A 15,178-nucleotide genomic window follows, 5' to 3' on the forward strand; every position below is an offset into this window, starting at 1 on the left:
TCAAGGCAACCATCGCGCCATTGTACGCAACAGCGAGAAAAAGAAACGACGAATCGTAATACATCAGAAGGATAATCGATCTCTCCGATCGATCGTGGATCGATGAAACTTTACAGACATTTCCGCAATTTTCCAAATATAATTTTCCAAAATAAAAGAAATATGGACGAAATTGTCTCGTTAAAATAGTGAGATATATTCAAGCCGTAATCGAAACTTTCAAAAATAAATGGTCACATTAAAGGTTATATTATTAAAACAAAAGGAAAAAAAAATTGCAATATGTAAATAAATAGTTGGAAGTTAATCTGGTATTAAAATGGCACATTTGCAATGTTAAGACGATAAAAGAGACGAACGAAGAAATGTAGACCAGATAAGAAAGTGCTATTTTTAATGGAATTTTAAATGGAAAGCTTATCAGCGCAGCTGATTTTTACATTAATAAATATCTAAAGCTTTACTATAATTGTGAAAGTAGAAATAAATGGATAATATGTGTGTTTAAATTGCTTACAACGAAGAACCGAATACATTTTGGGAGAAATTCGACGTTCGTCGATTAATTTACGGTATAGTTATTCCTTTTATATCGGACGTGCGGACGATACGCAGCGGCAATGAGCACGTTTCAATTTTACTAATCAACCGTGATGAGACTTTCTAGATCCGGGGGCACGTCAAGGATGCTGACACTTCGCGATCCGCATTATCCCATCAACGGCATTAAGCTCTCTATCCGGCGGCCCAATTTAACCGAAATTCGACCGTTCGATCATCCGTAATTTTTTCGAAAGTATGTCGCAGTCAATAGTCTTTTGCCCGACGCGTCGCTCTCGGTGGATTAATGCTGTGGCAAAGAAAAAAAAAGACGTGTACGCTTTGCAGACAGAACTATTAATTCTTCCACGCGCGTTAAAAGTTGTTATAAAACGTACGAGCTCTATACCTTATCTTTCTCTCTAGAAGGAAAAAAAGAAGAAAAGGAAAAGTTTTAAAACTCTTGTCCGTGCCTTTCAAGTAATCACACGCAAACGAAAGCAGTAATGTGCAGAGTCGATATTAAACTATGGCTTTCGTGGTATTGGAATATTCAGACAGTGATGTCATTACGTATTCACGATAAGAGCATATTCTCTGCTGCTTACATATTTACATACTAAGTCGGGGTCTTCAACGTCAACTGATCGGTAAATTTGTGATTCTTTATTAACGATGTCTCTATTCGATGGATCTATTATTCCCACGTCGATGATTCGATGGTCCGGTATTCTCGAATATACAGCGCTAAATACGTCTATATCTGACTTCAAATTTTTTGTTCAATTAACATAAAAAAAGATTCAATGTAAACATTACATTGTTGACAATAAATGATGTATGGCGAACGGTAATCTTCTTCGGAATCTGGAACTAATAATAATTTTCCAAAATTATACTCTTATAACTATTCTAGCAAAAAAAGCGTTGTAAAATGAAAGTAAAACATACATTTTCTTTTATTCATCTTCATATCTATAATTATAAAGATAAATTATTGAATTCTAATAAAACGTGTTTGTTAAATTTACATTAGTATTTACCATATTGTCTCATAATATATCTGCTAAAAGATTAACAACTCTTTGTTTAGAAAAATTTTTCTATGATGACTGTTATAAGCTCAAGCTTTCGTTAATTTTGTATGAAATTGCCTTCAAGGATATAAATTAATGAGTTCAACAGTTGAGATTATTTTTTCTCCTATCTAGATTACACAACTCGGGCATAGGCACTTGAAAAGAATCAACAGACGAAGAAACAGTTCGGTTGCATGAAGAAGCAACGGCATCGAGCGACGGTTTACACCATGACGAGGACGAAAAGATGGCGCAATGCCGGCGTTACATAAAAGCGTAAACGGGTTTAAAGATTTCCCTCGCGCCGGTTCTCAAAGCTGGACCGAGAATCTGCTTTCTGCCATCGTTCGATCAGTCGTTACTCCACTTCAGCGCGCCTCTTTCGAGTATTCCCGTCAATCCTTACAATCCTCTCCGAGATCAGGCCCTTCCCTCCCTTCCTCCCTCCCTCCCTCTCTCTCTCTCCCCCTGAAGATCGATCGATTACACATTATAGGCGGGACTGGCAAACTGGGCGCCTGCATTGTTATGTCTATAACGAATATTAATTGAAATAGACCGACTAATGAAAGGTCGGCGACTCGCGTAATTGGTTTAATTACTGTTACGCTTCTGTCGTTGACGATAAAGCGAAAATGAACGTAATTGTTATTTTTAGATTAGCGACGAACGGACAGATGTTACGGTAAAATAGTTCGCATACCTTTCTATGTACATTAAAAAAAAAATTCATTACAACAAACGTTTTTTATTCATTCGATGTCGTCATTTTGCTTTATAATAAGAACTAACGGCATCTTAGTCTTATCGAATGATATTTGAAAATTTATTGTCTAACAAATTTATCAATAAAGATATCAGTCGAAATTATTCATTTATCTCTTAGCTATTTTAAATTTCATCCCAATTAATAATTTAATCCCAAGAAAAAAAATTAAAGATAGAAAATAATCTTTGCTTCTCCTATGTGTTCGATTTAAAAAAAAAAAAAAATTCAATAAAAATATCAAGCATAAAACGCAACGAAATAACATTCACTCTGATACAGGGTACACTCCGGAGATACTTTACACGGGTGAAGTTAGTGAGAAGTACACTTCCTCGCGCGTGAAACATGCATACACGCACTTGTTTACGCATGTATGCACCGCCGTTCGTAGTGTCTGTGCGTGCAAGTATTCATATGGAACGCGCACAAGAGCGAGAACATCTAAGATCCTATCGTCCAATGCTCCGAGCGCGATATGACCACCGCCTATCGCTACCGGTCTTACTACCAGTCCGACCACCATTCTCGATCATCGTTTTACCATTCAACGGGGATTTATCTCGATCGTCGTCGATAGTTGAACCGCGCACCTGCCTTGTATCGTGGATGATTACCGAAGCTAAAATAATAATAATAATACCTACATCCGCAATGCTATTTACTAATCTCTGTGCGATTTGCAGCATAAAAAGGAAAAATACGTTGACATATATGTATATTTTTTGCGTTACGTAAAAAGATCGCTTCGAATTCTAGGCGTAAAGAAAGAAGAGAAACAAGCTTTTATTCGTTCCTTCTCTTTTCCTAAATTTCTCATTACTTATATATTTTCATTTCGTACTATTAATATATTATCGATACCGTTATTAACTTGTTACAATTCCAGCGAAACATTCCTGTCATTTCTAAATAATGAGACACACTGGATCATAATATTTGTACATCGTCATGAATTATCCATGACGTCCAGCGACATGATACGGCTGTTCCTATTCGCTGTAATAGTGCCACGATCGTTTTATCATTCAACTAGGATTTATCTCGGACAGCGAAACACGCCTCTGGCTTGCACCCGGTTTCTGATAAGAATAATTTATATGCGATAATATGTCTATGTGCGCGAACTGTTTGTCGTTTCCTCAGAGTGGCATGCGTGCGACTTGCTTATCCATAATATGTCTTCTCGTTTATCCTCTAATCAGTCGCGAAAGGTTGCGTCATTATTATCCGAATAAGCGGGTGTCGTTCGCACGTAGGCGTCTAACTACGCCGTTATTCAATAGACAGTTAATCCGTGTAATCGAATAACGCTTAATCTTAACGCGTCGTCGTTAATTATAGTATTTATCGCAGAAATACACCAACGATTCTCGGCTAACGACCCCTCTGTAAATATCAACCTGATCGTAATCAGAAGCGACACTCATATCAAAAGGAATCACGTGTTTCACATCTACATCTCATAAAAAAAAAAAATTCTACTCGAGACATTTATCACAAATTGATTCACGCATCTAATAAATATTGTCTGAGTTATCACATGTTTAATTAGCTTATAATTAATGAGTTCAGTATGATGGAGATACTTGATTTATTGGCCAATTTAAATTTAATCATCAATATTATAAAACTGAAAATAAACAAAAGAAAATTACACAAATTACATCACTACTTGATGTAATTTGTTCGGCTATGATATATCGAGTAACAAAACCAGAAACACGACCGCCACTCGAGTAATCTTTTTCATTCGATCGTCTTCCCTTCTATCAAACATCGCCGAACATTTTTCGCTTTAAGAAACAAAAAAAGATTACGCCGGACCGTTAATACAGTTACGTATTATCTAGATTGCTACCCGTCAGCTTCCGCCGGCCAAGAAACAGCATGAGTAATTAATCAAAGACAATCAAACTCTGGGAGCGTCGACTTAAGCCGACTCCCAACGGGACGGCCCGCTATCCGTCATCTCTCCTCCGTTTAAAACCGGGAAAGAAATGGTGATGGCTGCGCGTTGCAATTGCCGTTGCTCACCCGGATGTGAATTTACACGAAAAGCTCCGCGGCGACTTTCTCCGCGGGACGCGAGAGATCCAAGCGCTTTTTAACTACTAGAATTAACGCCCACCTGTTAATTCGCGTGGAGAACCATCGCACGACATTGTGCGGCGCTTAATTCTAGGCTCGTTCGCCCACAGATTATCTAATTATTCACTGACGCGGACAAATGAAGACCTCCGGCGTCGTCGTCGCACGACAGTTTCGTGTTAACACAATTAAAACGTTGTAAAACTCATTCTCTGCGGTAACTGTATAATCGCGGGCATTCTTTGTTTAACGGATTTCCTAACCATAGACACTTCGACTCTTTTAAGTTTCTACGCTAACAATAAAAAAAATTGCGAAAATATGTACATGTAAATGATAAATAGCATAATAACAAATAATAAATTGCGGATTGCGTAACTTTAAAATAATTTCCTGGCCAGTATAATGTATGATGGATCATAAGGGATGACTTGATAACCAAATGATGGACGGCACAGGCGTATTAATTAGCATTGATAGATGTGCCAACATTTCTGACTCTGATAGAGACCAATAATTTTATTTGCCCGGTGAAATATCCGTAATCACGTCGATCAATTTCGCCAGCTGTCCGACTTCGTTCGGACTCGCGAAACGCGCTGTCGAACACGATCGGATTTGGCACCGGCGGCGGTACACGCCGCGGAGGACTCGTGTGAGTTGCGTTTGAGGTGCGTATATGGCGTTACACGCACGATCGGAATTTTCCGATAGCCACGGCCGAGAGGCGAGTTATGATCGCGAGAACAGCCGAGACTGGAAGTCGAGGAAAGGACCGAGCATTGGACGACGATTGCCGGCGATCTCCAACATCCGTTCTGCGTTACCTGCGCCGCAGGAGATCCCCGACGAGAGGGAAACAATGGAACGTCGATGCCGAGACCGAATGGTGTATCATCGATTACAGCACTGCGACCACTCTCGGCCGCAGTGCCGTGCTCGCGAACGACATCAGGAATTGCTTCCTCCGTCTCGGCAGGGAATGTCACGTGCCACGGGTACATCGTCGCCACGAGCGAGGCCTCCGTTTTTACGCATGACGACGTAAAGTGGGTTCCGGCCCGGCGACGGAGGTCTTTAACCCGACACGACGTGGATTTCCCCGCAAACAGCGACCCGAGACGTTGGCAATATTTTTTTCATTCCTAGCCAGTTTTATTTTTTTTTTTTTTTTTTTTCATATAAAAATATGCGATTGTAGCACCTTTATGGCGTTGCGATATGTGTAATTTGTAATAAAGCATATTGGATCGACCAGAAAACGTGTCATTAATTCTTATTCGTCGGGTTAATCTACGGTTGAAAGAAAGTACGTCACGATCGAGAAGTCATTTCGCAGATTTGCGTGTTACATTGCTTAGGAGTGCCGAACTCCGTACAATCTCGTTTCTCGCGTCTGTTATTAATGTTCGAGAGAGTTATCGAGCCTCGGATATCCCACATATACAAATGCTTTCACGCCAGTTACTTTTTAATAATAAGCCCGCAATCGAATTTACGTAAGCCGAGCGTACGCCGGCGTGAACGCTTTATAAAACGTTTGTCAGTTTATTTTCCTCCGCGGAACGCATAACGCCCATTAGGTGCGAAAGGATTAACGCCATGACCGACCGGTTTTCCAACGGCGTAAATCACGGAATCCGGGAAGGCGATTTCGCGAGGAGAGATTCGCTCGCGAAGTATCGAAGGGACGGAGGGGGGGGCAGGGGAGGAGGGGAGAGGAATACATCAGGGGCCGAGTGATACGCCGAGAGAGATGCGTAAACGCGCGATAAAAAAATTCCTATTCGAGCTACATGCCGGTTGCCGGCGCGATCACGACCACGGCGACGCAGGCCCGCAGGCGAGGACTACGGGTTGCGACCCCAATCGTATTCGGATTCCACTTTGTGCAGGTGTGCGTTGATCATTAATCCAGAAATGGAAGTGAACGTTGAGAGTTACGAACACGCTTAGTCGCGGCGCCGCGTTTCTTTCCCATTCGCCGCGTCGTTTTCGCCACGTCGATCGCTTCTTTCCTTCTTGTTCTTTCTTTCTTGTTTTTTTCTGTTTTTTTTTTTTTTATACATACCCAATAAAAAAGAGGCGTGGCGCGCACGCTACCTGCGCGAGCGATTTCGCGGTTTAAACTTTTATTAACTATTAAACGCGCTCGAGCGAGCTGAAACGAGTGATCGTCAAAGTGACTTTTTTTTGCCCGCGGTTCGCCTCTTCATCGAGGCGCTTTAAGACTTCGATTTCAGCGGACTTCGCTCCTTTTTTCTTTCCTTTTTTTCGCAATGCAGCTCCGCTTGTAGCCGCCAACGAGAACACATCTCGCTACATGTTGCTTTTTAATTGGGGAATCGCCGGTGAACCCATCGACCTTGAAATCTCAAGGCGAATCGAACATCTGTCTACGCACTTTGGATTATTATTTCGTATCTCGTAATTATGATGAAGAGCGAATTAGGGTAATTCCTCGCAAAAATTTGCGACTGGTTTTTTTTCACTTCCCATATAGGATATAAGATATTTCGTACGCATGTTACGTTTCTTTCTCTACAAGTACCTCACTAAAATTAAAATTAAGAGAAATTATTTAATAAAAAAAAAATTTAATTTTAAATTTTTAACATGAGAGTTTAATTGGATATTCAGTATCAATATGCACTCGATTTCACTCGTCACAATTTTTAAATTCTTGTTTCGCATCTCAGCTTCTTATAAAATCGTTAACTTTATGAACACATGAGCATTACTTTTGTGTCTGAACTTTAATACCTACGAGCAGGTGAAAGTACGATACTTCCGCACGGCGATTTCTGTATCCTACAAGAAATAGAAAGTAATCGATATGTAGCATGTACGAATCGATTTTACAAAATCGATAATACGAATAAATATATTACAAAGTCTATACAAAAACAATTCCAAATTTTAAATAAGAATTTATCCAAAAGAAATTTTATAAATATAAATTTTATAAATATATTTAAATATCGTTAAATTAATGGCGCACAAAAATGTTTAAACATTATTACTCCAAGTCGTCGAAGGAAAACAACACAGCGAGCCAATTGTGGATGCTCGAATGCTCGAGACAAATTCGTAATTTATTCGCGGTATTTACGAATGCTGAGGACGAGGGATTCAACTATCCATAGGTCACTCCTTAAACGTATGCACGCCGATACATGGCGTACGAGCAGCCTATTGCGCGCGTGGATTTTCCATAGAATGGGCGATCGAATGATGGGCTCGTCCGCGCTACGGCGGTATGCGGAAAAAAAAGACCACATAATTAACCCATAAAGCAGCGCAATCGCTGGAGGATCTCTCTATGGTTTATCCATAAGCGAGCGTCGGGACCGCTCCGCGAGCCACGGCGTTTTCTGCGCGTGCTGCAACATGCACCTGCGTGCTGGTGCGCCGCACCTGTACGCGACTAAAGGCGGAATTATACGACTCGTTTTCAGCCTCAATGATTTTCAAAATGAATGAAAAGCACAAAAAAATCTAATTTGCACATCCTTAAAAGTCAAGCGTATCTTTAGTGCATTGCAAATAAATTACGCCCGTGAACAATAGATTTCGAACAAAAGAACGCGTTGAAAGAAAATTTGCAGAGTTCATGAAATTGCAGCAGACCCTATTGCATAATTTTTAGTAATAAAATCAAACAAAAATTTACTTGTTTTGGATTCACGCTAAATAATCACGTTAAAAGTGAATCGTACAAATACGGCTTAAGATCGACGAGAATGCATGCGCGTAGATACACAGTCGGCCGAAGCGACAGCCTGATAGGTAGTTTCGTTTTGCGTGCAGTTCATAATGTAGAATTCCGCTGTCTCGCGGATGGCCCGTGGAATTTCAAACGTGTCACTTTCGAACGCCGAGTAAATACACCCTCGCATTTAGTAATTAATCGAACGAATATTAATCGACAAAACTCACGACGTTTAGTTAATCGAGTCTTAATCTGGAAAAAATATGAAATTACTCATGGAATGATTAAAAAATCGAGGATTTTTCTTAGAGCATTACGGAATTTTCGTAGAGTCAATAGCCGTGAAGTCGAGTCTAAGCTCGTGTCGAAGGATAGAAATTTATCGCCCACGCGATCTCTGACGCATCCTACGCGTAAACGGCGATCACGACGCAGATTTGAGGCGTCCGGCAAATGCGAATTCGCAAACAAGTGCAAATGGCATTCTTTCGTGCCGTGCTTCCGGAGTCTGTCTACCTCACGATCACATTACCATCGCGCGATTCGATTTAAATTCCCGTCGTGTATATGGGCGATCGCACGTAAATTTCGCTAACTCACCGGTAGATACGCAGAGCGGCGGCGGTGGCGGCGTGGGCGTTGTCGAGGGCGACGGTACTCTTCTTACGCTGGCGTTAATTATCGCCGCCGGACTGTACCGTGGCACCTGCAACACCACCGGAGTTTTCACGGACAGGTCCACTGGTTCCAGCTGCACCGGCGGTCCCGCCGCCTGCAACGGAAGAAAACGTGCTCGTCAGTGGCTGGCAACTATCATTAGCAGAAGCGTTTCTGCCCATTAGGCGCAGTACTTGAGATCTATCGAGTGATTTTTTTCATCTATCTATAAAATCGCAAGTCTCGTTGAAGAAGAAACTTGTTGGTTTCAAAAAGCAAAAAAAAATATCTCTAACGTTTAATTACGCTTGAAAACATATTATATCGTTTTAACTATTCATCCAAATTGAACTCGATATTTGGTATTAAAAAAAAATATAAGCTCTGTAAATTACAGTAAAATAATATATAAATATTTTGTTGGTAAAAGGTATTGGATAATGCAAAAGCATTCTGCGATAATTTCAAATGTAAAACTATAAGAATCCTCCTCCCTAATCTTCTTACAGCAAAATTATTATGTTTAATATAAAGGTGTTTATCTCGACGTGATAGCTTAGGGTCAACGGAGATCTTCAAAGATCTCTGCTACGCGGACTCGTTCGCGTAGGTGTTCCTGTCCCTTCCTAGATATCGAGAGAAGGTGCGAAGCAATCTCGAGACGTTACATTAAACCGTTTCAAGTTAATTCACATGTATTTCGAGGTATTGTGGCGCTGGAGTAAATGAATATTAGTATAATACGCTGTTACACAACGTGGTAATTTGGCGAATGTTACCGCGCTCAGCTGCGAGGGATTCGATTTGACGAGACTTAGACGTTGCGCCGGTGTAATTTCACCCACGCAATATTGCCGATTGTCATACCTCGTTGAGTTAATACACCGATGTCCCGATGGTAATTTTTCGAAAGCTGCGAAACGGACGGACAAAGGGTCCAAAGCCTTGGTACGTGACTTACTCAGGCTGCAGTTTCAATAGCCGATGCTGATAGCAGGCCAAAGTGCTTAAGCGCAATTAGCATAACTAGCGTCGGTAGTGACGTGGACTAATCACGACCAGTTCCCACGAGAGATTTGACTCGGCCTGAGTCTGTCGGACGCTTGTATACCCTACGCCGTCTAATTTCCCTGTAACACACCTCCGATCGTCTAATGACTGGCGGAATTAATAGTCAATCACGCGAAGGAGCCAATTCTCATAGATTACAATCGAATTGGACGAGCGCCATCGGCATCGAAAGCGAAACGATTGACGGAAGCGATACTTTAAACTTCAAATATCAAATTAACAGAACAAACGTGCAATACATATTATCGAAAAAAATAATGCCGATATTAATTTACAATACTTACTAAAAATATAACATATGTAAATATATTAATTTACTTACTATATTTATATAATAACAATAAATTGATTCAAAAAATGAAAAGCAATTGTATACAAATCAATCTCTTAAAATCTTATTAAAATATAAGTGAAAAAGAAGAAAAAAAAAAAGAATCACAAAAAAAAGAAGTTAAAATACCAAAAAAGGAGAAGAAAATAACAATTTATTATAATAAAAACAAAACTGTTAGCATGAAGTGTTACATTTGGTCCGTGTCACGAAAAACAATGCAATTTTGTACAATATACGATGTATTCCCATATGTTTGCCACAAACACCAGTTAAACTTCGTAGATGCAATGCGATACAACACAATGCCTAACTGTATCAAAAGAGGATCGTTTTGTAGTGGCCGTGATCGATCGCTGCGTTCGCGTCGATATCGGATTTCCGAAACAATCGTGCAGAAGATCAGATTTACAGCGCGCGCACCACACACACACACACCACACACACACACACACACACACACACACACACACACACACACACACACACACACACACACAGACACCACACACACACACACACACACACACACACACACACACACACACACACACACACACACACACACACACCGATCGCTTTCGCGTGCGATTGTTTCCCCGACAACACCTCTTGACGAAACGTGGGAATGCTCGTGCACACATCGACAATGAAAAGCTCGCCTCTCTTCTGTCCGCGCCGTATACCTGTCATAGGATCAAACAAATGGTTCGTGTCGTGAAACACGATACGACGCTAATAGCGCAACGTCGACCGGCCGGCGGTTACACCGGCGGTGAGTGTAACTGTAACATCACGGCGCGATTAACAAATTACACGTAACACATCCGCGCGTGCGCGCGCGCGCGCACAAAACGGCTCTCCTCGCAGCCGCGCTCCCCGCAATAATTTATAACGGAGTTTACCAGTGCTTTTAACCGAGAGCTATTCAAATCACAGTAAAAGTGTGCAAATAGTGAGAAAACGCGCTGACGAACGGAAGGCTTTATAATTCATCGTCGTCGTCGAAAACGTAGCGTACAGCTGGAATATAAATCACAGTTCCCGTTTTCTCGATATATCATAATCTATCGTTTTTTTATTTATGTTTGGACGCGAAGAGTTAAAGAGAGAATACTTAAAACAGTGAAATATTACATGAAGAAGATAACATAATGACAAAGAAATAAAAAAAATTCTAATTTGATATAATTTTAATTCCATTTTTTTAATTTTTTTGTGTGTATTAAAAAGTTATCGTCCAACAAATATCAAATTTTTATATATTTTTTAAAATAATTTATAACATCATCTTTCTCTTTCTTTTATGTGTATACATTTATTGTATTGCACATTTCATTATCGATTACAAAACTGTTTACGTGAAAACACTCCAACATTTCTGTACTGGGCGTGGTTTTCAGCGACATTATCTAGACATCTCAATATTTCGAAACGCCAATGGCAAGTGCTTAATAAAATATACCGCGTTGTAAATGGCGAAATAAAGTACTCGCCTGTCAGCGAATACGGGACACGCCGGCAGCTTCTTGTGACACACACCGAAATCGCGGCTCTGTCGAAGGCAGGCGAAGGCACTCGGCACGCAAATCACGGCCCGTCTATCGTTCCGAGTTCCGATTTCTGGAAACCGCGATACGTGCGCTTGTTATTCATGAACCGCGAGATGAGCGTTGATGTCGACAACGACGGAGCGGGACGAGCGGGTATTTTTCGGTACGGGCAGTAAAAGTCAGGACGATTATGCGCGTCACGCAGGCCTGTGAAATCCACGAAGTGGCGGCGACTTGATGGTCGCCTTTACGACGCGGCGATTCTAATTAAATCTAACATACGCACGGCAGCAATAATCCGTCGTAAATCGCGATATCCGTCAAGCAATAAATAATTATAAACTAATAAATTTTAACGAGAGGGAACGAGCGCCTGGGATCGTCGCCGCGGAAGAGTACAAGCCGGATCCATCCAGGCGAGATACATCCGAGGTGATGCGCGCGAAAAAAGGATGAAACAAACGCGATCGGCAGCCTCCCGACGGATGAAATCAAATGACGCATTAAATCGTCGATGAGTAATGAAAGACCGGGTAAACTGTTCTTAATGATTCCAGTCTGCGCACCGCGAGAGACGTATATATGGATTATGTATGTGCATACGCGGGTTTACGTCTAAATACGTATATGAGAGTAATGTAGACGGGCGTGCTCGTACCTATGTATTACGTATGTTCTCACAGTAGCGGCCCCGTAATAAGAGTGTAACGTTCATCAATCATTCGTTGGGCAATCCCCGACCAGACGAGTCCCGGCGGAATTAATTTAATTACTACAAATGTTTCGGGATAAAAATGGTCCACGATCGATACCGCGTCGGCGACGCGTTGCTTCGTAATGCGATGGTCGCGCGAATTAAAATCCACGCTTTCACGGCAACGGAGAAGACAACGGAGAAAGGGGTCTAAAGTTAGTATTAGATAATAATATAAAAAATAATATACTTTTTTTAGATAAGAAGAGATATAATGTATATTTAAAAAGATGATGTATTTTAATTGCTCGCGCAGGAATTTATTTAATCGAACGCGTTTAGGAAAAAACAAATATCGATAGCGATATTTAATGAATCAAATAAAATGTTTACGTACGTCATATAATATGCTATTTAAAAATATCTCTAATTAAATTATTATTCTTTAGATATTTCTAAGATTGTGTTACATTTTCAGCTACGTCAACGTCCACTGTAATAACTTTTTTATACTTCTGCTTTTTCTTACTCTCAATTTCCTTTCTTTTTTCTTTCAAATTATTCTGCGTTCTCTATTTTGTCACACCTTGTCGGACGTGTCTTTCAACGAATCAGATCGCCAACGACGTTAATCTCTTTCCGGTGCATATACACTCTCGCGCCCCATTAGATCAGAGTAATAAATTCTTGGCGGACGTTAATTACGTCGTTTCTGTAACGCGTAATGGCGAAGCTTATGCATCAAAGTATGAAGTTACGAAAGGATTATTCTAAATGTTAGTGTTTTCTTGCCCGAGGTAGTAGAGCGTTAGCGAGCACGGCCGCGGCGAAAATCTCTCGCTCCTCCTCGCGGGATCGTGAGTATACGGTTGTGTCTTTGAAATTATCGGTAAGATCTACCGTGACCGAAGTAACTGCGGAGTTATTACGAAGATAGGCCCATTACATATTATACACGGTTTCTTTTTATCGCGGACGCGGTGCGGCGCGCCTCTTGCGCGCGCGAGATTAGGTGAAGTGCCGATGTAGACATTATCCGGAGATAGGGTGTTTATAGAGCGATTTTTGAATTAGTCGATTAGTCCGCGCTCCGCGCGATCGTAGCGTCGAGCGTGTGGCCCCCACAGGCCGTCGACGGTGTTTTTTGCTCGTTCCGTTTCTTGCGCGCGCCGTACACCGCGAGATTTTGCAAGCCGCCAAGGGAACGACAATTAAATCGTTACGCCTGTATATGTCAGGCTGAGCGTGAACGAAACGCGAGGTTTTGCACTCATAAACTCACAAAGGCGACTCCTAGGCGAGTCATTAAATTAAACAATAGCCGAGAGTCGATATCTCAATAAAATGTTTAAAACTCGAACGAGCAACGTTCGTGTGCAACGTTACGATATCGTCGCTCGAATAAAAACGTCATTTTTTTTTTTTTTATGAGAAAGTCATTCGCGATCCGTCATCTCGAATTCGGAGCTCGGCTCTTCTTCGGTTGTTTTTAACGACGCACGTGTGTACTTTTCAGGTTCATATATCACGAGTGACGAGTGCGTGATGCCTCCCGGTTTGCCGAACGCAGTTCCTTTCGGCCAGTTCATTATCGTCGTACGATTGTGCGCGGACAAATCCTGCCTGCGGCTAATCGAGGCTGGCCAAATTAACTGGGAACGCGCATTCGGTGCACCGACCTTTGCGAGCGCGACATTATACTTGTTTACTCGTTGCGCATCCGTGCGTCCGCGAGGGCAAACCTCTACCAAAAGGTATAACGTCCCCTTTTCACGTGCTCGTATATTTTTCGCTTTATATACGTCCCCTTCACATGCCACATATTTTTTGCTCGCGAACGACCTGACGAGCAGCAACGAGCTTACGTCGCTTTCACATGATGCGGAATAACGTTTTCTCGTCGTTCACGATTATCGCGCGTGTAAAAGAAAGGAAATGAGAGGATATCCCGGCGTAATGCGCGCGGCTCGCGTTCGCCAAATGAGATCGCCATCGCTCCAATTAAAGAGGCTGGCAACGCGAACTCCGCAATTTCGACGAGTTATCGCATTTACCCGTCGCCGAGGAGGATATCACGATTACGAAACCGTCAATCAAGGTGGAAGACGATGTGCTGCCGCTTCGACGACTCAATTCGATTCGGCGGGACGGGAAATGCTTTATAACATCGAAAAAGAGAGAGAGAGAGAGATGGGGATACCTTTATTTGGCAACGGTAGACCTCGTTAGTCTCGAATACGGACGGACTGAATAGGCAGAAAAAGAGAAAATCACCCGACTGCCCGGGGAAGCGTTAATTTGAGACGTCCGAGACTTGACATTTCCATCACGATCAGATCATTCGCGATTTTTCTTCCCGCATCTCTCAGCTGTTTGTACTTATCTTCCATCTCGCTTTCGATTTGCTCTTTCCATCTCTCTTTCTCTCTTGAATATCTGCAAAGAAGTCGGAGTCCTTCCACCGATCGAAACGTAATCGAATTCAATTAGCGCGATCATGGAACTTCGACCGTGGTGGTCGTTGATCATACAGATGTAGCGGACCCACCTTAGGAAGAATACATGCACAACATGTATAACATACAATCGGATCGACCCACACGGCGGATTATGTATTATCTACCACGGCCAAAGTTGTCTCGTGAAGGCTACACAAGTTCTTCTTACCGCTCACTACTTCGCTT

General features: G+C 41.7%; 1 protein-coding gene across 1 annotated transcript in view; it reads right to left on the reverse strand.

Annotated features, from left to right (window-relative positions):
* LOC105427815 (uncharacterized) overlaps nucleotides 1–15,178 on the reverse strand; it is a 306,009-nt gene that overhangs the window by 156,494 nt on the left and 134,337 nt on the right. Inside the window, exon 4 of the mRNA XM_011639750.2 lies at nucleotides 8,789–8,960. Coding sequence (XP_011638052.1) covers nucleotides 8,789–8,960 — 172 coding nt within the window. The remainder of the gene's footprint in view (nucleotides 1–8,788; nucleotides 8,961–15,178) is intronic.

This window comes from Pogonomyrmex barbatus, unplaced genomic scaffold (assembly GCF_055798465.1).
Source record: "Pogonomyrmex barbatus isolate J1 unplaced genomic scaffold, ASM5579846v1 scaffold17, whole genome shotgun sequence".
In the NCBI taxonomy this organism is placed as follows: Eukaryota; Metazoa; Arthropoda; class Insecta; order Hymenoptera; family Formicidae; genus Pogonomyrmex; species Pogonomyrmex barbatus.